General features: G+C 35.5%; 6 protein-coding genes and 1 non-coding gene across 12 annotated transcripts; 1 reads left to right on the top strand and 6 right to left on the bottom strand.

Annotated features, from left to right (window-relative positions):
- Positions 1-726: 726 nt before the first annotated feature.
- LOC106312792 (lipid phosphate phosphatase epsilon 1, chloroplastic) lies at positions 727-1,689 on the top strand. Its single transcript, XM_013750444.1, has 4 exons — positions 727-926; positions 1,016-1,241; positions 1,324-1,397; positions 1,493-1,689. The coding sequence occupies exons 1-4, from the start codon at positions 828-830 to the stop codon at positions 1,538-1,540; spliced, it is 447 nt and encodes a 148-aa protein (XP_013605898.1). The 5' UTR covers positions 727-827; the 3' UTR covers positions 1,541-1,689.
- Positions 1,690-1,775: 86 nt separating this feature from the next.
- LOC106312791 lies at positions 1,776-4,177 on the bottom strand. Its single transcript, XM_013750443.1, has 4 exons — positions 3,701-4,177; positions 2,807-3,468; positions 2,269-2,691; positions 1,776-2,198 (listed from the first exon to the last, which is right to left on the bottom strand). Exons 2-4 carry the CDS (start codon positions 3,459-3,461, stop codon positions 2,038-2,040), a joined length of 1,239 nt encoding a protein of 412 aa, XP_013605897.1. The 5' UTR covers positions 3,462-3,468; positions 3,701-4,177; the 3' UTR covers positions 1,776-2,037.
- Positions 4,178-4,821: 644 nt separating this feature from the next.
- Positions 4,822-5,575, bottom strand: LOC106310290. Its single transcript, XM_013747527.1, has one exon. The coding sequence runs from the start codon at positions 5,379-5,381 to the stop codon at positions 5,040-5,042; it is 342 nt and encodes a 113-aa protein (XP_013602981.1). The 5' UTR covers positions 5,382-5,575; the 3' UTR covers positions 4,822-5,039.
- Positions 5,576-6,645: 1,070 nt separating this feature from the next.
- TRNAN-GUU lies at positions 6,646-6,719 on the bottom strand. The gene has a single exon. It is a non-coding gene; the product is annotated as a tRNA-Asn (tRNA).
- A 151-nt stretch (positions 6,720-6,870) lies between these two features.
- LOC106309963 (zinc-finger homeodomain protein 7) lies at positions 6,871-8,017 on the bottom strand. Its single transcript, XM_013747138.1, has 2 exons — positions 7,743-8,017; positions 6,871-7,614 (listed from the first exon to the last, which is right to left on the bottom strand). The coding sequence occupies exon 2, from the start codon at positions 7,601-7,603 to the stop codon at positions 6,956-6,958; it is 648 nt and encodes a 215-aa protein (XP_013602592.1). The 5' UTR covers positions 7,604-7,614; positions 7,743-8,017; the 3' UTR covers positions 6,871-6,955.
- A 1,043-nt stretch (positions 8,018-9,060) lies between these two features.
- On the bottom strand, positions 9,061-10,643 carry LOC106307650 (DNA-3-methyladenine glycosylase 1). Of its 6 annotated transcripts, none has more exons than XR_001263365.1 (2): positions 9,598-10,642; positions 9,061-9,473 (listed from the first exon to the last, which is right to left on the bottom strand). XR_001263365.1 is itself a non-coding variant. In XM_013744663.1 (2 exons), the coding sequence occupies exon 1, from the start codon at positions 10,531-10,533 to the stop codon at positions 9,694-9,696; it is 840 nt and encodes a 279-aa protein (XP_013600117.1). In that variant the 5' UTR covers positions 10,534-10,643; the 3' UTR covers positions 9,061-9,540; positions 9,661-9,693. The 6 variants fall into 6 exon arrangements, 4 of the variants coding, with proteins under 4 accessions (XP_013600117.1, XP_013600119.1, XP_013600121.1 ...); XR_001263366.1 differs by having other exon boundaries at positions 9,061-9,396; XM_013744663.1 differs by having other exon boundaries at positions 9,061-9,540; positions 9,661-10,643.
- A 2,321-nt stretch (positions 10,644-12,964) lies between these two features.
- Positions 12,965-14,444, bottom strand: LOC106310590 (GATA transcription factor 18-like). The gene is made up of 2 exons (XM_013747819.1): positions 13,846-14,444; positions 12,965-13,459 (listed from the first exon to the last, which is right to left on the bottom strand). Exons 1-2 carry the CDS (start codon positions 14,353-14,355, stop codon positions 13,097-13,099), a joined length of 873 nt encoding a protein of 290 aa, XP_013603273.1. The 5' UTR covers positions 14,356-14,444; the 3' UTR covers positions 12,965-13,096.
- Between the last annotated feature and the right edge of the window lie 7,208 nt (positions 14,445-21,652).

Here is a 21,652-nt window from a genome sequence, read left to right as displayed (position 1 = left end):
AGAATAAAACTACGTGTACAACGCGTTCTCACTCGTTATATTACTTTATCCAATACATTTTCAAGAAACATACGTGGAAAATTCTTCAAGGCATATTCGACCTATACTAAAAAAAAAAAAAAAATAATAATAATATATATATATATATATATAATATAGGTCGAATATGCATATAGTATACAGAATTCCAAAGATATTAGCAACATTGTTCAAAAACGACGTGAAAATTATAATATTCTTTAGAATAAAACGACGTGCATTGTACACGTCGTTTTATTCAAAATTTTATCAGTATGTTATGTTATATATATAATTTATAACTCCAAATTTTAGTTCATATGCATATAGTATACAGAATTCCAAAGATATTAGCAACATTGTTCAAAAACGCTTAAAAATTATAATATTCTTTAGAATAAAACGACGTGTACAATGCTTTCTCACCGTTGATACATTATTTAGGTTTATATTCGAATTTTAACGTTTCACCTTTTCATGTCAACATGACAGATTCCTTTCTTCCTCCAAAGAAATAAAAGCAAAAAAATTATACCCAAAAACAAAAACAAAAATGCGTTCCCGTTTATCCGAGATGATTATGCTAGGTCTCTAATGGGCCTCATGCGAGGTAACAAAAGCCCATTATTTTGGTTCAATATCGGTTTACCCATTTATTCCACCAAGTGGAGGTAGAAAAATATACTAATAAAATGCGCCAGAGGATTACCTCATTTCGAGCAAACAACGTTCAACGCGACTTAAATGTTAATTTTCAGAGCCATAGTTCGATCATCTCTCCCTCGTGGGTTTTCCTGTCGCTAGGATCTATGACCGTTTTAGTCAAGAGATTTAGTAGCAACGCTTTGTCGGAGCACTGGAACGAGTTGGTCTCCCGCGGTCGGATCGAATCCATCTTTAATCGTTTGGTTAGTTAACGGAAGTGTCTTTGATGCACACAAATGCCTCATTAAGTGCTGTTTGTGTGTTTCTTTAACTGTTCTTTAATTAATGACAGAGCAAATGGGTTGTGTCTGCTCTATTTGCTTCCATCATTCTTCTGCGGCATGATGGTACTGCCTTGTGGGCAATCATTGGTTCCGTTTCGAATTCAGCTCTCTCTGTATTCCTCAAACGTTTACTTAACCAAGCGAGGCCTGCTACAACCTCGCGAACTGATCCTGGGATGCCATCTTCTCATGCCCAGTCCATATCCTTCATATCTGTGTTTGCGGTTTTGTCTGGTAAAAGCAAACTTGAACCGAGACATCCCTTGTTTCCACTACCAACGGTTAAGACAGATTGATCAATGTTATTATTGTGCAGTTATGGAATGGCTTGGAACCAACGAAGTCTCTCTGTTCCTAATCATGCTCATCCTCGCATTGGGTTCATATTTTGTAAGTGTTTCAACTATTCGATTCGCATGCTTTTAAACTCATTTAGTTTCTTGATAAACCAATTTTCATTGATCTCTCCCTCTGCAAATGTGCAGATACGGTTAAGGTTTCTCAGAAACTCCACACAGGCAATCAAGTGGTAGTTGGTGGGTTGGTGGGTTCTGTTTTCTGCATCTTTTGGTACAAAACGTGGAACTTGCTTCTTCTTGAAGCCTTCAAGTCATCTCTATTACTCCAAATATATGTGTTTCTGGTTGCTTCTGCATATACGCTAGCTTTTGCAGCCTACGTTGTACTTAACTCGTTCAGACACGATAGATGAGCATAACCTTTTTAACTTTCCATATCATTGCTTAAAATATCTATCAAACCATAAGGTCGTTTGTGAAAGTTTCAAATGTAGGCAAGCCAAGCATCTGAGACTAGAGAGCTAACATTGAATGTTAGTGAATGTGTATGCGACCGCAAAAAACGAAACATGTGTGTTGTAGCTACTCGTGAGCTATACATCTTCTTGAAAGGTTAAAACAAATAACCAAACATGTATATATTTTCTATTCACAAGGCGTGCTAAACGTCTTGTATCTTATTTCTCTTTGCCCATGTCAAACAAACACCCATTATGGAGACGAGGGCTTACTTAATCATCCTTGAGAGTCTGTGATGCTTCTGATGATGGTCGGGACGCAGGAATGTAAGACCATGCCAAAGCTGCGCTTCCTAGGGTAATGGTTGCTGCAATTGATCCCCATATCCATCTCTGCCTCATCTTCCTCTTCTGTCTCTCTCGTCGTGCCACCTCTGTTAACAACAAGGTTGGTGATCAGATACATAGAACCAAGAAAAACATATTAATTTGAGTTTCTTTTACCTATGGCTTCTTGGTTTCGTTGAGACATTTCTCGGTTCACAGCTTCGTAGTAGTGTACACGGTCAGACAAACGCGTGATCTCGAAGTTCTTAGTTTCAAGCATAGCTTCCATCTCCATCTCTACCTCCGCCTTGGCCATACCTCTTCCTAATGAGTCGGAGACAAACCTAGCAACCTCGAGCTGGCAGCGTAGTTCTTCTGAAAGGTTCATGTTGTTGGTGGAGGCGGTTGGATCAATAGGAACGAACACGCCAACCTGCCCTAACTGCTCACGGAGCATCTGCCAGTGTGTTTGCATCTGCTCCAGCGCCTCCTCCGTCTGTTTCCTCTTCTCGATTTCCATTAGTAGACTCAGCCTTATCTCTCTTAATTCAGTTTCATTGTTGTTAACTGAACTCTGCATTCCACTGTCGCTTGATAGCTCTGGAAGACCAAGAAACGAGACCTTTAACGTTAGAGTGAGTATTAGATGAAATCACAAAACAGTTACAACCATACTACCCTGGGAACGCTAAGATCATAAACATTAGAAACGTACCGTCCCAAGCATCATAAAACTCTCCCACAGGAGTAGCAAGTCTGTGTGAGCCTTCCTCTCCTGCATCGGTGTTGCTTGTGAAGCTTGCTGACTCACCCGGGTCATAGAAATCTTCAGACTCACTCTCCTTGTCAGCTTTGGCAGTGACAGGCTCCGGAAGATTGTTCTCCCATTCTAAATCATTATCCAGCTCCGAGTTTCCATTACCATCAAAACTAAAGGTTCCAACTTGGAGAGCATGAACACCATTGGCATAATCCTCTTCAGTAGCCTCGCTGATAGGAAACGAGAAAGAGGTGGACTTCCTCCGAGGTGAAACCTTCACATCTGCACCGATAGTAACACCTTCCAGGGGCTTCTGTTGGGAAGCCACATTAGCCTCGGAAGAGCTTTTCAGAAGGCGAGGGCCGCGTGATTTGTGGTTGATGATATAAGGCGACGGTGGGAAAGAAGATGAGGATGGAGAGTTAGGTAGTGGGATAGCATCAGGAGTGGCGTAGAGAGCCGGGGACATCTGAGGACGAGTGAAGGTGCCTTTGCCATTCTCCAGCTTAGATATTGGTGGAGGCTTTGTGGTGGGAAGAGTGTTGAGAGACGTGGAAGCAGCACCTGGCTCTAGCATTCTATCCAAAGCAATTGCAGAGAAAGTAGGCATGGTGGCTCTGCAAATCACCAAACCACAAGGTTGTTAATGCAATTGACAATCAAGCTATTGAGAATGTATAAAGCCAAGACTGACGGAAACCTAAAATTCGAGAATCTAGAAGCTAACGAAAAGGTCAATTCGACAAGTCAATCGAATCTCCCAAACGCAAAGCAACAACAACACCCTATAAGATTTTCCAATTTTCCAGATATCCAACCGTACTTCTCATGGCGTAAGAGAACGATTACCTCACGCGAGAAGAAGATCTCTACGGAAGAAGCTCAAAGGATCCAATTCAACGGTTGTTAGACGGAAGCGAGACGATGACGGCGAAGATTGTTAGACGAGGAAGGAGAGGTGTGATACGGTATCGTATAAGAGATGCAGAGGAGGGAAGAAGCTTTAACCTCTTCTCCAAGGCTTTTTTATCGCAAACGATGCTTCTTCTGCTTTGTCTCTCCGCAAATATTTGATTTTGTTCTCTCTTTTTTTTCTTGGCGACCAATTTTCTGAACAAATTCGTTATTTTATATCCTAATCTTTAACTAATCCCTGAATTTATCCTCGTCGAACATTTTACACAAACGTGTCTTCTAGAAAGACTTGCAAAAGACGTATCTAGCCTCCGAGGGTATGACTAACGAGCATCGTCGGCGTGATAAAGAGGGGGTATTTTTTGTAAATAATTCAACGGTGGTAGCGTTTCCAGAATAGTTCCTAACGATGTCGTGAGGGGATCTTGTTAAGTGTGGGTCTTATTCTTTCTTATATATGAACGGGTCCTATCTTAAATATATTCAATTAAATACGTCTTCAGAACTAGAACGTGGCAACATTAGGTCCTAAACCAAATTTTTGGTTGTTTTAGCTTTATGGCCCAGTTTGTCTGTTCACGAATCTGTAAAGCCCGATTTGAAAACTATATTATAAGTTGCTTTTGTTTTCTTCTAAGCTGGAATTTGATATTTTAGAGCCACTTCATAAACGTGACCCATGTGAACACGTTTACAAGAGTATTCAATTTTTTTTTAAAAAAATATAGTTGTTTTAGATATGGTCTTCAGATTGAAGGATACTGACTACCTTACTCATTATTATAATCTTTTCTAATAAGTTTACTATTTCATCAGAAGAAAAAATCAAATGTTTTTGGCTTTTGCCATTGAGATTTTGAAATTTGAAACTTTCCTCCTTTATTTTATTTTTTTATAGAACCTGATTCAAAGCAAACACCTCTGGACCTTCTATATCAGCAACTACAAATTGATTTGATTCTCATCAACAAATCTTTACTTTTCCTTTCTAAAAAGAAGAAATTTAAAACCAAGTTATTAAACCATAATAAGCTCATCATTTAACATTTCAACCAAAAAAAAAAGCTCATGGATCTTGAACTTATCTTATTCTTGTAACTCAATGAAAGTATACTAAACACTTAACCTTTTTAATACATCAATTCATAAAACATGAGAAAATCATAGTTTTGATTCATCTTTTGAATAGAATCAAGAACTGTTTTTCTTCTTTTTTCAAATAGATAATATATATAAAAGAAATACAAGTCTTTATTCATCTTCCTCCATGATTCTATCTGTAATGAATCACGGGTGCGTTAGAATTAGGATCCCACACACCTCCTTCCTTAACATACGCCATATACCTCGCAAACTCTGGTTTCGCCGTGGCCAAACTCTTCTTGGTTTTCTTCTTCTTCTTCTGAAAACGTACGTCGAAGAAACTTAGCAAGGGATGAACAGAACCACCGGTTGGTTTCACCGTCGGTGTCTTCTTCACCTCCTCTTGAACCGGGTTTCTTGAATTACCATAAACACTAGCCGGAACGCTCGTGACCCTCTTCAACTTCGGTTCATCTTCCACGAGCTTTTCGTAGCCGCCGTGGACTTTCCTGGTGCTCATGGCTCTAAACATGGTTGTACGGTGGGGAAAAAAAGTTATTGAGTTTTTCTTCTTTTTTGGTTAGGTGTGTTCTTGAATCTTTCTCTTGATGGTTGTGTTTATTTAAGTATGTAGGCCAAGTTTGCTTTATGATTTGAAAAGAAAAATAGTAGATCTGTTGACTTTTATATTTGTGTAGATCTCCAACTAATAAAATTAAATATGCGTATAGTTTAATAAAACAGCATGTGTTAGTGACTTGGTGTTACATGGTGTATACATTTTGTCCTATTTAATCGCCGGTCATATGTGTTTTATGCTGACTATTATACGTCTACATCGTCTAGACAAATTGAAATGGAAAATGGCTTTGTGTTTAGACGAACTTGTCGTGTGTAAAACTTTATTTGTCTCCTCCAACAATTTATTATTATGAGAACGAAGAAAAAACGTTGCAACTTTATAAATTTGACTACAAAGAAGATTACGTACAACAACTTACAGAACTTACAAGATCAAAAGAAACCTCTCAGAAACCATCTGCAAAGAAATATAGGAAGCATTTGTTACCAAATCCAGATGGACTTGACTGATCACAGTCTCCTTGTTTTATAACCTTTTTTGAAGTTAGACATGGTCGTGTTTAAAAGGATGGGCCAGCTCTTTTTAAAATCACAATTCCATTTGACTTTCAAATAGAGCAGAACACTGATTACAACATTGTCATAGTCAGTGCGTCTCACAGCATGCTGCATCACAAATAGATGACATAACACAAAATCCAAACATCTTGTAAGAAAGAAGCAGTAATCATACACTAGGAGTAGGAAGACTCGGTAATAAGATTGCTGTATGTAACTCAACTTCAGTATGTTGCACCAGAACAAATATGTTGTAATAGAGAAGCAGACCATTTTTGATCGACGCAAGATCTTGTTGGAGTTCGTCTTAGCCAAGAAGTGTTGCTTTCTGGTTCTCTATGCCTCGTCATCTTCAAAGCAACCAGGAATGACCACAAATCAAGAAAAGACATGTATAAAGTAAGCACAGTTTTGAGTACGCTTTAACTTTTTTTTTCTTTGATCAAAGAGTACGCTTTAACTATATCGCTATGGCAAGCATGAACCAAATATATAACCACGCTAAATTCGGACCGTACGATGTCCCTGGTTTTGGGCTTCCACAAGAACAATATGAACAAAGATTAAGCCTTGCTGTGATTTATTAATGTTTGACCAAAAAAAAGAAAGATTAAGCCTATAATTTGTTCAAAAGAGTTAAACTAATTAAAAAAAATCGCTAGAAGGAGGGGTCGAACCTCCGACCTTGTGGTTAACAGCCACACGCTCTAACCAACTGAGCTATTCCAGCTAATTTGGTTCTTAGTGTTTTGAAACATATTTGTTTGTGAACGTTTATCCCATTAAGTGTATCAATTTCGTTGCAGTCATAAACTAAGAAAATTAAAAACGCACATAAACATAAGAAATCAAAACATAATAGACTCTTTATGTTGTCCAGATTTGCATCTACAATCCTATAAAATAATCACGGATTCATACTCAAAAGTAACTTATAGACCCAAAATTTAGTTTCATTTTTGCAGATTACAAAGTGTTACCGATCCTCTTCATTGTTTGCTTGTTATTATGCATCCACACTTTGAAAACCTGTCTTCTCAGATTCACCAACCTACAAAACTTATCGATCTCTTCTTCGTCTTTCTTCAGGATCCTCCACCCTAGTCTCTCTGCAAATTCCTTCATCTTTTCCTTTTGTTCTTCATTGATCTTCGTCCTTATCCTCTTCTTCTTCGGAAGATACAATCCACGTGATTGTATCATCGCCTTGTGCAAGCTGCCACTGCGGTAAAACGCCGGAGACATCAGCTCTTGTGTACTATTTATATGTTCGTAGACTTCCTTCCGGTGAAAACTCCGGTGGCAACTGCAGGCTGCGCATTTCAACGCACCGAGTGTGCCCTCTTCTCCTCCAGGCATGAACTCGCAGCATCCGTCCACCACGTGTCCTCCGGTTGAGACCGCGTGGTTCTTCTGGCACTCCTTGTACTTGGTTTCTTGGTCGCCACGTGAGCTCAGTTTATGGTTTTCTTTCTTGACCAAGAATGGAGGTAAAGTCGGATCTGAACCGGGTTTGGCTTTTGGATAAGATTTGGTATGTGGTTTTGCCTCTAAGGTTTTGGTTGAGATTTTTGTTTTGGAAGCAATTGCATTGCATTTTCCTCCATGCTCCATTGTTAATTTGACTGAAAAAAAGACAACTTCGTAATACTTATAATTATCACTAATGCATGCAGAGAAGCTCTCGTGTGTTGAATGATTACTCCTTATTAATTAAGGCTTAGATAAGAAAGCTGATGGAGTTTAGACTCACCTGGAGAGGGATTGTAGAGCTTATTGTTTCAGCAAAAGAGCTAGTAGTGTGGAAGATGAGATTGATAATTGAAGAAGATGGAGAGACGTAGAAGTGGTGGTGGTGACTGGTGATGACGTGTGTGCATCTGTTTCCTATCACCCATCTAGTTTAATTTCACATGAAAATCCAACAAAGTATTGATTGTTATTTTAAAAACACTCAAAACGTACTACTAGAGAGTAGGGAGAGAGAAGAGTGTGTGTGAGTGACTGAGTGGTGGTGCCTCTTAATTTCGAGACATTGTCATGTGTTTGTTATCTCTCACTACCTGCAACTTTGGCCCATCTCCCATTATTGCATGTGTCTACTTTTCTCCATTTTCTTTTGTGACGATTTTTATTGGGGCTACTAATTAATGCGTGTCTGCAAAAACCCTAGGTTAGTCAAACTATTTACCAACTAGTAAAGACTTCAGAGTGGCGGATCTAGAACAAGATTTGATCAGGGAAAAAACTATGAAACACTGTCCAAACCTTTATAATTGTAAATTTTAACGAGGGCAAATAAAAAAATCTGACTAAAATTACAAATTCATGGTGTGCAGCTCCCACCCACACTCCATATAGATTCGCCACTGCAGTTCAGACTGTGGAAAGAGAAATGGAGAAGAAACTTCTTTTTTTAAAAACTGATTTGTAATGGAGAAGAAACTTCAGTTAATGATTTTAGTTTAGTTGAATTATGTGTCATTTGATATATAAATCAAATTGAAATCGGGTGTTAAGGAGTAGTTCACATTTACATATAGTATAAAAAGTTTGATATATCATAAAATAGTGATATAAAACCAATTATATGACCACTGTTTGTATAAATACACTCTCATAATATCTCTGTTTAATTATCAGGCGTCAAAACTTCTCAATCCGAACTAATTAATGTTACAATAAATATGACTTAGATTTGCATGGAGATTAGTTGGTATTTAATACAGCTTCAACTTCCCATACCAACGTAACTAGGGTTACTAGACAAGCTTTAGCAATAACTAAACAGAGGCAATTCTTAAGTCTTGAAAGAGAAGATTTGTTAAATTAATTTTCTGGTGGAAAGGGGTTGAGTGAAAAAGGAATAAAAGCTGGTCCACGTAAGCACAAACGAAGACCTGCACTTTTTATTTATCTCCACATGCCTCACGTCTTGTTTTCAGATTCTTTGTTTTCCCACAGCTGTGATAATCATCTTATATACCAAATGTATCGAAATGAATGAAAAATAGATTTGCCATATAGAAACTCCGCCAAATCTTTAGACTTTTAGTAACTTGTCGAACATATATGACATGGCAGTCAGATCCAAGCTTTCTGATTAATTTAATTGGGTCACTGGAGACATCGGCCGAAGTCCAATAGTGTTACAATGAACCCAAGCAAAATGAAACTAGTTTTGATAATGTATTTCTACAGTAGTACACAAGTTACAACCACCACAGTGTGTTAAAAGCACAAATGCATTTTCCTCTCACGTGCTCTTCGAAATTGCGCAAAGACAGGAAAACGAAACTCAAGATTTTCCAGCAAGTGAAGCTTGGAAGAGAAGCGAAGATGCAACAACAAGTGGTTGATGGGCGTGGAATAGCTTCTTCATCACAAGGTGAGAGAGATTAGCTGTCCTGACCGACCAAGAAGAAGTGTGTCTTGAGTATGTATTATGTAATGATCCCCAAGATCAATTACAACCAATCATATGCTAGATATAGAAGAAACATCAAGAAAATTGAAAACGAGGTTCATGGATTAGGGAAGATTGACAGAACCTATTCCAAAGATAAAAGCTACTAATCATAAGGCATATACCAATTCAGGAAACTTACTTCAAAATTAATGTTAATGTCTCTTCTCCTTTCTCAATGGCAGAGATGGGTATTAATTATTACCTGACATGTGAACATTGTTGTGGTTGCTTGTAGCTATTTAGACAACTTGGTCTTAGATGTCTTGTTAGACTCGATGAGTCTCCACATGTACCATGAACCAACGGACCTGTAAGGCCTCCACTTCTCACAAAGCTGCTCCATCTGCAACGGACCAGGAAGATTTTTCAAACCGTAAAGATCCTTCACGCCTTTCCTCACGCCGAGATCCCCCACAGGCAACACATCAGGCCTGTGAAGCGAGAATATCATGAACATGTGAACCGTCCACACTCCAATTCCCTTAACCGAAGTTAACCGGTCGATCAGCTCTCCATCGCTCATTTCGAGAATCGTCTCATCGGAAAGCTCGCCGCTTTTGTATTTTCCGGCTAAGTCGTGGAGGTAGCTCGCTTTTCTCCCGGAGACGCCGATCTCACGAAGATCCACGGCGGAGACTGAGATGACGGAGTCAGGGAGGACACCTGATTCTCCGCCGGGGAACAGAGAGATGAAACGATCGTAGATGCACTTCGCTGCTTTGGTGGCGAGCTGTTGGTAGAGGATGGATCTCGCTAGGGAGAGGAACGGTGTGCTGGTTGATTCGAACACGGGGGGAGTGTTGTGAGCCGAGATTACTCCTCCGAGGAGTTCGTCGGAGATTAGGAGGTGGCGGAGCGCGATATCAACCGTCGACTTCGAGGATAGTGGAGACGCGGTGATCGTCGTCGGCGACGGATTCAGATCATCTAACGAAACTTTCCGGATTTTACGGGGTCGGAAAGTGATTTGTGAAGAACGAGAGGGCTCTGCAGCTTCGAGATTGACGGCGGTGATTGAGGAATCCGGTGGCGACGAAGCTCGGCTTAATGCGGTTAGGGTTTTACGGAGAGACATGGCGACGACAGGATTGGCCTGTCGTGGTCCTGTGATGATCGTCAAACTCGCTAGCAGTTTACTGTCGGAGAGAAGTCATTCGCCTTAAGCCCAATCAAACTCTTTGTTGGGGCTCTTAATGAGCCTCAATAACTATCAATCGGCCCTTAAATAGCCCAATAATACGTTTTGGACTGAATTACACACTGAAGGTCGTCGATACCATTGAGCTAATTAGTGGCTCTGATTTTTATATCCTTGCGCAAAGCCTAATACAAATCTTAATAACGCTCATTTTCGCCCCATTTTTCTGAAGCTTGTGATCTCGCACATGTGGTAGATTATCATCTTTTTTTTTTTTTGTTAACAATGTACCTTGGCCAAAGTCTAATCTATAGAGAGACAATATTATACTACTACTCTGACTTTGGCTTTTGTAATTAGCCAGCCATACGACATGGTTATCTCTTCATTTGCCTAAACAATAGCAACTCAGAGCATCTCCAAAAACGAACTTTATTTTGAAGTTTCTAAAACTCTATATTTGAAGTTTAAAGGTGTAATTCTCCAAAAGCAAAACTTTAAATTCAACTTCAAAATTATTTTTATTTTATAATATGGTCCTTATATTTCTCATAACTAATTTAAATTCATAAAACTTTTGTAAATAACTAGCACATATATAAACATATTGCAAAAATATTAATTAATAAAATATTATATTAAAATATAAAATTTTAAGCAAAATAACTTAATTAATATTAAACTTCAAGCAAAATATCATGTTATTCCATAAAGTGATTTTCGTAATGCATATAAGATCTACTAGTGCATTTCGAAGTAAAATGGTTCTCTTCATTTTTAATTTGTAGATTAGAGATGAAAATTTGTTGAAATTGGATGATATTAATACTTGTAAATACATTAGATCAGAATAAGAAAATAAAACATGAAACATAAAATATTGCTAAAAGACTAACTTTTATCGATGATATTTATACTCGTGAATATATTCAATATGAACAAGAAAGAATTGTACGAAAAGAAATCATCAACAACAACAACCAGTTTCAGTTACACAAACAAAAATTGGTCAATATTTAGAAATTTTGAAGGTTCCGGATCAAACTTACAGGACTATTAGTGGTGTCGTAATATTTAAATTTGTGTAATAGTTATGTCTTCATGTAATTTTTTTAAAGCTTTTATTGTTAAATTTCTTTTGTATATTTTTGTTGTCTAAATCTAGTTTTAAATATTTTAAATTTTATTTTAAAGTTTTATTTAATTTTATGTGTAAAACTTAGATTTTGTAAACAAAACATTTATGAGATAGATTAAAACAATATACAAGAAAATATTTATATGAATCATAAATGTTATGTGTAGTTGTAGAAACCAAAATGCAAATAAAAATATGAAACTTCAAATTTAAAGTTTTAAGTTGTGAAACTTCAAATATAGAATTTCACTTTTCAAAACTTCAAATTTGAACTTTTTTGGAGAGCAAATAACTTCTTATTTGAAGTTATAGAGTGTTTTTTAGAGATGCTCTTAGTTATCGACGAGAATTGAATAACATCAATAAAACTACGCCTTGTTTCACCTTAGTATTGGATATCACTACATGGTTAAGATATCAAACTTAGATGTTGAAGAAAGTTTAATAGTATATACAAAATATCAAAATAATTATTATAACAATGAGATTTTGTGTGATCGTGCACAGTAGATTAAAAAGCTGGTAGATTAGAACAAACAATGCTGCAGAATCGGTTCAGTAGAAACTAATATAAAAACAAATGAAAATATTCTGTTGAGCGCATATTGACACGAACAAAAGGTCAAGATGAGGTAAATTGATTAAAGACAAAACGACGGTCAAAATATGAAGGAGGAGAGAGGAAAATAGAGCATAATACGACAAAAATAAGTTCATTAAATCACTACAATGCTCTGATCCATACTGAACACACAACAGTACCACAGACATGAGTAAACCCACATTGGTACGATCAGAATCTAATCTCCTTATTCGACGATCAGATTTCAATCTCCAAATTTTTATTTTATTTAGTTTTTAATCAGTTAAAAACACACAATAATAATTAAAGTCTCAGTTGTGAAATTCAGAGACTCAGCTGGAACTGAAACTTATCCTTCCAACCACAAAACAACATACATTAAAATAGTTGTATCCTATGTCTTTATTTTTGGCCTGTGTTTTTCTCTGAACTACAAACTCTTTTTTCTTACTAAAGTCATGATTACATCAATCCATGTATTTTATGTGTGATATTCACATTCACCATACTATTCATTTCAAAGGCTAAAGGCAGAGAAATTTCCCATAGAGGAAGAGGTTTAAATTCTGAAAATGAAAATAGAAAGTCGAAATTTTAAAATTGATCACAGCTCTACTTTATAGATAAACAATAAGTTAGACCGTCGCTTTCAATACCATTAACATCGTCACTTCTATCTTTTTTTCCAAACATTTCTTACTTTTTTAAAATTAGACATAATATAATAAAAACCACATGGAAATTTTAAAATCTAACGTAAATTGCTCTTTCCTTTTTTTTTATCTGGTGAAGTCATGGACAAGACTTGCCCTATCCGCCACATTAAGCCTCCACGAAAGAAACGGAATGCCGCCGTGACCACCATCAGAATCACAGTTATTAGCTCCAGCGCCGCCGTAATCATCCATGAACCTAATCTCGTTTGCCGGATAGTTGCACGGGGCCCTCTGAGTCGTGTGATGACCCCACGAAGTAACATTATTGTTGTTACCAGCTGCAATACTGTAGTTGTTGTAGCCGGCGTTGTGATGACTGTAATGATCAACTGCTACGGGTGCAGCTCCGACGACGGCGTTTACTGAAGCCGCCGTGGTTCTTCTCTCTTCCTTTTTGAAACGAATGCCGCATGCGTTGCATAGGGACTGTAAATTCCAAAACCATCCATATCATTTAGCCATCAATATCACAATTTAATGTCGTTTTCAATAAATAAAGCTTACAGAGAATCGGATTTCTTTTTTTCTTTAAGGATGAAATAACTTCGTTCAAAAATCTTTTTATTTATATAAGAGGTCGCATTTGAAAGTTTCAAAAACATGTCCAATGAAAAGTAATCACCTCATTAACCATCAAAAGCACTATTCAATGATGTATACAATAAGTTATATTCACAGTAAAAATCCGTTAAAAAAGTAGGAAAAAAAAAGAAAAAAGAGGTGAAATGTCTACTTTTTTGCAAATTGCAATCATTGTTTTATTTGTTGATTATCCACAAGAAAATTCATTTTGTTGCGTATTAATAGGTTACCTTAGGGCCTCTAGGACCATTTCTCCATAGTGGAGTTGAGGTTGTGTCACAGTTAGCACAGCGTCTGGCAAGGAGAGAGTCGCCACCGCCGCTGCCGTTGCCACCGGAGCAACCGCGTCCTGGCTTGATGGGATTAGCAATGAAGTAAGAAGGGACGTTACTAGGCGTCATTTTGGAGTTGTTGTTGTTTTTGTTTTGAAGCAAGTCCCAGAAGTTGGAGATGCAAGAAGACGCACCAGAAGGAGTAGAGCGTCTGCGTTTCTCATCCTCCTCACAAAGGCGTGTGGAAGGAGTTCCAAGAGAGAGAGTGCAGTCAACGACGGAGGAAGAGTAATAATCCTCGCCATTAGGCTCGTAAACGCCGCCGTTTTGCATGGAAAAGACCGTTGAGTAAGAGCCGGCGTTGGAGTTGTTGTTGTTGTAGCAGCAGCTTTGGTTGTGGTGGTGGAACATTCCGCAAGAATGACAATACTGCCCCTGCATTGAAGTATTGTAGGGAGTCTGCATCATCTCTCTCTCTAACTTTGAAAACCCCAAGTGTAAATTAAGAGAAGATAAAGAAACTCTGAAGAGATAGATTGAAGTAGCAGGTTTTTACGTTGGAGTGGAGTGAAGTGAAGAAAATAGAAGAGGGTCTCACACCTATATATAGAATCAGAAGTGTATATGCAGGTTTTTAGTAAAACGAATATTTAAAATCAATAGAATTTGTGGGGACGCAGCTTTTTACGAAGAACATATTAATTTATAGTATCATTTAATCAAATGGGGTTAGTTTGCTTTTAAATGTTTTTTTATTACAAAATACGCTTTATTTCTAGAGCAAAAAATTAGTGTTTTACAAATCTACAGCAAGGAAAGCTACATCAAATAAATCTACAAATTAAATTCTACAGCAAAAAATATAAAGCTACATCACTTACCAATCATCCCCAACATATATATGCTTACGGTATCTGACGATAATCACTTGAATCAAATAGACTTATTTTGAGTTAATTAGCTCATGTTTTCTATATCTAGTAGTCATTCTGTTTCACAATACTTGATGTTTTACCTCAATGTACAAATATTAAGAAATTTATTTTTATCTAAAAAGTAGTTGTAAAAATACAATTTAAAAATTATTCAACCAATTACATAAATGACTATAATATCTAATTGGCTACACAGTTTCCAATAATATTAAAACAATATAAAAATATAAAAATATCATCTATTATGAAACAACAAAAATCTTCTAAAACATCATCTATTATTATGAAACGGAGGAAATATAACAAAGACATTCCTTAAGGAGGTGATTAGCCTTTACAAAAAAAGGATGACAAGGTATAGAAATGACATGACGACATACATTATAAAATTATGTAAAGACAAACAAATGTACTTATTGGTAATATAGTATTATATGGTCTGGATGGTTTACCCTGAAAATAACGAATTTAGAGCATGCGCATTAATGAACGTCTGGTTGGAGTTCACAATTTGATTTTTTTATTATTATTATTTATTTTTTTTTGATTTTTTTGATTTTTTTGATTTTTTTTTAAAAAAAGCTGACCAATAGCGGGCTGTTACGTGGTGTAGGACCTGCTAAACAGTGACGACCCGGGTTCATGCCGAAGGAGCGTGGCGAGACGAGTTCACCAGCTTTTATTATTATAATTTTTTTTTTTTGGATGTGTGAGAATTTCTCTCTTGATCCTTTAATGCGATTACTCTTAATTAGTAACGCTAATACACGGCTCTTTCACAAACTACGAGAATTAGTGTAAACTTCTATTCGATGTTTCACGAGTTATGAAAAAAAAATTACAGGGGAAAGTTAAATAGATTTGTAATTAAGAAAAACTCGAAACTATGTAGAAAATCGAAATCATTCATTTAGAGGCTTCCAAAATCTTCAGAATAAACTTTGGCTAGATCTGTTTGACAAAAAAAACTTTGGTTAGATCTTAGTGTTAATAAATGAGATGGTGGGATCGGTTGAAAAACATGCAAGTTTTGGACAACCATACATCATACATACAAACTCTTGTTAATTGATTACTTTTAAAAGTACTAATGATTATGTCACTCACACACGAATGTTTCCTATATCTACATAATTGTGAAAAGGATCTGAAATTATCTTCTTGTGGAGTAAAACCAAACATGCAAAATACTCGAAGAAGTAGAAGAAGGAGAGAGTGACGTGATGTTGATGGTCAAAATTTAGCCCACGTGACAAGGGGTGAGAGAGGAGATGAAGAAGAGTACAGTCATCACTGCAAAAAATCTCCGATCACGAGGATCAAATTTTGATTTTTTATTTGTTCACTTCCAAATAAATCTCTGTCTCTTTCCGTATTTCTGCCCTAAAACCCTAATCTCACGCGCACCTGCCAACTCGCGCGTTGCCTCGTCCTTTTACTTCCACATCGCAGTCACACGTTCGATATCTGCTCAGCCTGATGTGGTTAATGATGATCCATGATGATGTAAGTAAAATGACTGAGATTTGGTTATTAGATTTCTTCAAAACTTGTACCTATAGCTAGAGTCTACTCTACTCTTGTCGTCAACGAATACTAGTCTTCTTCCCTTATTTAATTGGATTTGTTTTGTTTTTCTGAACATGTGTATGTTTATGTTTATGCTTTAATTAATTAAAACCCTCCATTTCTTCAAATCCTGGACACTCGATTGTTACATTTGCAGATAGATGGTAGGAGAAGCGCTTCAGTTGCATATATAGGCAGCAGTGGTGATGGAATGATGTATCTATTATTTTCTTACCTATATGTAAGTTTTTCAAAGATAAATACATAATCCAATTATATATTATTCTACGTTTTCAAATATCATTTTTAGTCTTGCGAAATATTTGACAATGAAAGTTTTTACCTGACAAAAAAATAAAAAACCTTGCAAATGCCTAATACTAAGAAGAAAAATACTAAGAAGAAAAATACTAAAATCTGAAAGAAAAAATATTAACATAATCAGAGTGGTATTTAATTTGGGTGGATTAGCTATATAACGAGAATCACAATATTTTGTTTTAATTTTTGGATAAGCTAGATGGTTAGAAACGACACCATATTGGAGGGTGTAAGAGCATCTCCAATGTAAAACTCCATTTTTTTCTTTAAAATTGAGTAAAAGTGAAAATGGAGTAAAATTGCTTCAACTCTGCTTCATTTCCCACTCCATTATAAAGTGATGAACAAACAAAAAATAAACTACTCCATTTATGGAGTAAATTTCATTATGGAGTGAGATATGAAGTTGGGTTGGAGTATTCCTTACTCAATATCAACTTTTACTCCATTTTAGAAGAAAAAATGGAGTTGAGATGGAGATGCCCTAATGCCCAACTTGCATTCTAAGAGGATTTTCAAGCTCGTTCCATTTTTACCGTATATTTTAGGATAAAATATTTTTAATCTTATTATAATTTTAAACTTACAATAGAATAAATTTTAAATTAATCTAAAAATAGCTAATAGTGTTATTTCATTTTTATATTCATTACTCAGTTTTGCAATATACAATAAAATTATTAACAAAACTCAACTCTAATGTAGAATTATTTAATTTTGAAGTATAGAAGAAAAGTACATTGGAGTTGTTAAAAAAGCGAGAAACATATAAAACATGCTATGAAATTATATCATAAAGTTGAGAAAAAAAACACAATGTATAAAACATTCTCAATAATCTTAGTGAAATATAAGTCTGGCTAAAAATATTCAGTGGTCTCGTTAAAAGTTAATTAGAACAACAAAAAATAAAAATAAACAACAATCATGGTCATGATATGGTTTGGTAACGTATCGAAATCCTATGAGAATCCAATTCCTTGTGGGAATTTTAATAAAGAGAATACGAAGTTAGGATCATAATGACATGAGAATATCCAGGAAGATTTGGATGAATATTTAGAGTAACAAGAAAAATATTGCATGAAAAGAAAAGCTAATAGATTAGATTGTGAATAACCCAAAAGATAAAGGGAAGAATCCTCTCTATTCAAGTGAAGTACCTTCCCAGAATCATCAAAGCAACAGCCCAATAAGCCTATCCATACACTTGTATGAATTATATATCTCCTTTTTATTCTATATTTTATATTTTTCATTTTTCATGTTAACTTAGCTTAGCAAGAGAGAGATTCGACTCTTGAATCTTGATGGGTCAAAGAAGGACTCTCTAAAAAGGAAAGGTCAAAGAACTAATAATACTCCCCATAAATTTGATCTCGAACTATAGAAAAGAAACAAAGAAAAAGCTATTGGACCCACCACCTCTTAAATCATTACACCTAATAGTAATAACACATGATAAAATTATTTTCCTCTATAGCTAAATTATAGTGATATACTGTCATACTGATATGGTACGGGGTACTTGTATATGTTTCGATGGATAATTAAGGTATATCAAATTTGAATCTCTAAACGTTAAAACTTTGATCTCATGATATGAAAGAATAATATGTATGCTGAAAAAAATCCAAAAAAATTGAACATGTAAGGAATCAGATGTAAAACATGTACAGCTTGAAATGGTGAAAGTCTTATAGCTGAACAAATTACACATACTATGTCTGATTAAATACACAAATTCAGACCAATTTAGGAGGCTTTGCTTCGAGTTATCCCTTTACAATTTCAAATCCGATGACCGTTTATGGATGAACACTTGAAGTGGAAATATATCAGACCAGTTGCTCCATATTATATATTCTCTAAATTAATTTGAATTTTGATCCGCAGTACCTATATTAAACAAAAAAAGGAGGCTCAACCATTTTGATCAAAAGACGAACTTATTTATTGGTAAGCTATCTTGTTGTTGCGCAGTTATCATATTCGAACATTTAGAAAAAAACATTTGAAAACAATAATTTAAAAATAAAAGGGCAAAAATCAGATCGTCTTGAGATTGCTGAAACTTAGTTCGACTATACGACCACCACTTTCCAAAAGATGCTCTGTCGAACGTTAATATTTATACAGTTTAAAAACTCTAATTATTGTACGTAATCTATATTTATAGTAATTTTGTAAAACTCGAAACGTAAAACTGTGATAACCCCGAGACACAAAGCGTTACGTTTCTCCACTACATGCAAAGCTACTTATATCTCACACGACCCAACAAGCCGTGACCAATACGCTCCCATCCTACCACCAGTTTTTGAACTCACGGGCTTGCAGGCGCCTTGTTATGTAGTGATACGAATAAACCAAGCACTTCGCTAATGCCCATAAATAAACTACGTATAATTAAATTGAAGGCACGAGATCAGATTTTCGTAATTATACACCGGGATTTGCTTGATAAGGAAATTTAATTTACTAATTATTTACATTCTTATTTGTTCACAATATTAACTTTCCAGCGATCATTTTAAAATTTTTACAATATTTATAAAAATATCTTTGTTCTTATCAGTCTTAACCCATGTTCCGAACTATGCTAGGCATTAGTCGGACGGTGATCTCGAGCCTAGCAAGTTAGCAAAAAATCGGGAATTAAACAGAGTATACGCGGAGCCTAGTTTTTATATATTTTAATTATATAGTACGTATATAGAATAATTATCTGAGGATGTACCAACAAGATCACGTGGTCTAGTGATATGTTTTCCTATTTACAATTTAAAGCACGCGGGTTTGAACCAGTGTAACCTCATTTACACTCATTTTTTACGATTTTCGTTTAATGAATACGAAATGACAATTTTACCCTTATCTTCAACCTTTGTATCTGCGAATTACAGAGCTTCAATGTCGCGTTTTACAAAATTTTCACGATTTTAGAGATTTTGCAAGCGATTCTTGTGGGTTTTATACGAATATGATAGATCCATAACATAAATTATAATTTAGCACCCAAAATTACGATCTTTTGTGTGAGTTTTCAATTCACCGCCTAAACCCACCGATTTCACCTCTACGCCATGGTGACCTTCCGATGACCCTTTAATCGAGCGAGTTCTTGGCCAGACGGGCGCGTTTTCGAACATGGGTCTTAACTAATAATGAAAATTCAAACAAGCTTGTAAGACCATCCCCAACATAGAGATAATGAAGAGTTTCTACTCATTATTATACTATAAAAAAATGACGACGCTAAACAAATGTATCTCTTCTTATAAGTTTTTTAAACCGATTAGAACTTCATTTTCTTAAATCTTAACTTGTCTTCTTTCTATTGGTTACAAATTCTTTTCTTTTAAAATTACTTTTTAATCAGTTAATAAAGTGAACAAATAATAATAATTTATCCATATTTTACTTCAAAATGAAAAAAATAGAGTGGAAAATAGAGCGATAAACAAAAAAATAAAAGCATTTAATGCTTTTATTTTTTTTGTTCATCGTTCCATTTCCCACTCAATTTTTTCAATTTTGGGGTAGTGGAGTTGGAGATGTTCTTAGATACTCAATTTGAGTCTTTTACCGTTTTCATGCCCTAAGAGCATCGCCAAAAATATTCTCTATTATAGAGTTTGCAAAACTTTATAAAATTATTTTCTTAATGTTCCATTTTCAGTCACACATAATTTGTTTGGACAATATATTAAAACTTTCGGAGCAAATTTACTAAACTATTAGTGTCGTTGTAATATTTAAATTTGTGTAATAATTATGTCTTCATGTATTTTTCTTAAAAAAAATTGTTAAGTTCTTTTTTGTAATATTCTTGTTGTCTAATTCTTATTTTAAAATATTATAAATATGATGTATAATTAATTATAAGAACTAAGATGCAAATAAAAAAATGAAAGTTCAAATTTAGAGTTTTGAAGTTGTTTTCTCGAGAGAAAAAAACTTTATATTTGAAGTTATAGAATTTCTATCGGAGATGCTCTAAGAAAACAAAAAACGAGAGTTCAGAGAATCATTAACTTGTTTAACTCGAATCCGCAATGAAAATTAGATAAAATTACAATCTTAAAAAGCTAATTTTAGTATATCAATATGTTTGAACAAAAAAAATACCTTACTCAGATTTAATTTGAATTTACATTTTAGTATATACCTATTCACAAAATTGTTAACAAAGAGATTTAAATATTAACGTTGGGTTGGGTTAGTGGTTTCACTAGTAAAAAACAGGGTCATAGCTAAGAAAATGCCACGCGTATTTCGTGGCAAAAACGCAAAAGCTACGATCTACCTACGAAATGCTACGAGAAAGAAAAACGTGGCAAATCGTAAACTTACGTAGCAGACGTTGCTACGAAATTGTTACGGATATATTCGTGGCCAAGCCACGAAATTGCCACTTAATAATCGTGGGTATGCAATTCGTAGCAAACACTCCTACGTTTTGCTACGTTTTAACCGTGGCAATCGAAATTTATAATATTAATATATCTTAGTCGGCCAGAAAAAAACAAATAAAGTGATTTCCACGAATTTGATCGTAGCAAACCGTGGTAAGCCCACCGAAAAAATTCACACCAATCACATCCTGCACATATGGCAGGGATAAATACAAAAACTGAAGCCACGAAAATCATTCGTGGGAAATTTCGTGGCAGGTTTTTTCAGTGTAATCACATCGGTCTGATTGGGCGCAGGAAAGATTCTGATAGGTTGCCACGAAAAGAAACGTAGCAAAATCGTAGCAATTTTCGTGGCATTTCGTAGCAAAAAAACGTAACAATTTCGTGGCATTTCGTAGCAAAAACGTGGCAATATTTTTTCCTATATAAGCAAACGCATGAGAGTTCATTCACATTGCAACCAACTACCATAACAATTCACAATTCAAATGTGAGATCAGACGATTTGTCTAAAAAAAA

The sequence above is a fragment of the Brassica oleracea genome, chromosome C8 (genome assembly GCF_000695525.1).
Source record: "Brassica oleracea var. oleracea cultivar TO1000 chromosome C8, BOL, whole genome shotgun sequence".
NCBI classification, from domain to species: Eukaryota; Viridiplantae; Streptophyta; class Magnoliopsida; order Brassicales; family Brassicaceae; genus Brassica; species Brassica oleracea.
Note: the sequence above shows the minus strand (reverse complement) of the source record. Positions and strands in the feature narration are given on the sequence as shown.

Excerpts from the sequence above, each read along its gene's own strand:
- LOC106312792 (XM_013750444.1), top strand. The coding sequence starts at position 828 with ATGACCGTTTTAGTCAAGAGATTTAGTAGCAACGCTTTGTCGGAGCAC. Across the intron at positions 1,242-1,323 it reads TGTGTTTGCGGTTTTGTCTG|TTATGGAATGGCTTGGAACC; the intron begins GTAAAAGCAAAC and ends ATTATTGTGCAG. Across the intron at positions 1,398-1,492 it reads TCGCATTGGGTTCATATTTT|ATACGGTTAAGGTTTCTCAG; the intron begins GTAAGTGTTTCA and ends GCAAATGTGCAG.
- LOC106312791 (XM_013750443.1), bottom strand. The coding sequence starts at position 3,461 with ATGCCTACTTTCTCTGCAATTGCTTTGGATAGAATGCTAGAGCCAGGT. Across the intron at positions 2,692-2,806 it reads GTTTTATGATGCTTGGGACG|AGCTATCAAGCGACAGTGGA; the intron begins GTACGTTTCTAA and ends TTGGTCTTCCAG. Across the intron at positions 2,199-2,268 it reads ACGAAACCAAGAAGCCATAG|AGGTGGCACGACGAGAGAGA; the intron begins GTAAAAGAAACT and ends TGTTGTTAACAG.
- LOC106310290 (XM_013747527.1), bottom strand. The coding sequence starts at position 5,381 with ATGTTTAGAGCCATGAGCACCAGGAAAGTCCACGGCGGCTACGAAAAG.
- LOC106309963 (XM_013747138.1), bottom strand. The coding sequence starts at position 7,603 with ATGGAGCATGGAGGAAAATGCAATGCAATTGCTTCCAAAACAAAAATC.
- LOC106307650 (XM_013744663.1), bottom strand. The coding sequence starts at position 10,533 with ATGTCTCTCCGTAAAACCCTAACCGCATTAAGCCGAGCTTCGTCGCCA.
- LOC106310590 (XM_013747819.1), bottom strand. The coding sequence starts at position 14,355 with ATGATGCAGACTCCCTACAATACTTCAATGCAGGGGCAGTATTGTCAT. Across the intron at positions 13,460-13,845 it reads ATGGTCCTAGAGGCCCTAAG|TCCCTATGCAACGCATGCGG; the intron begins GTAACCTATTAA and ends TGGAATTTACAG.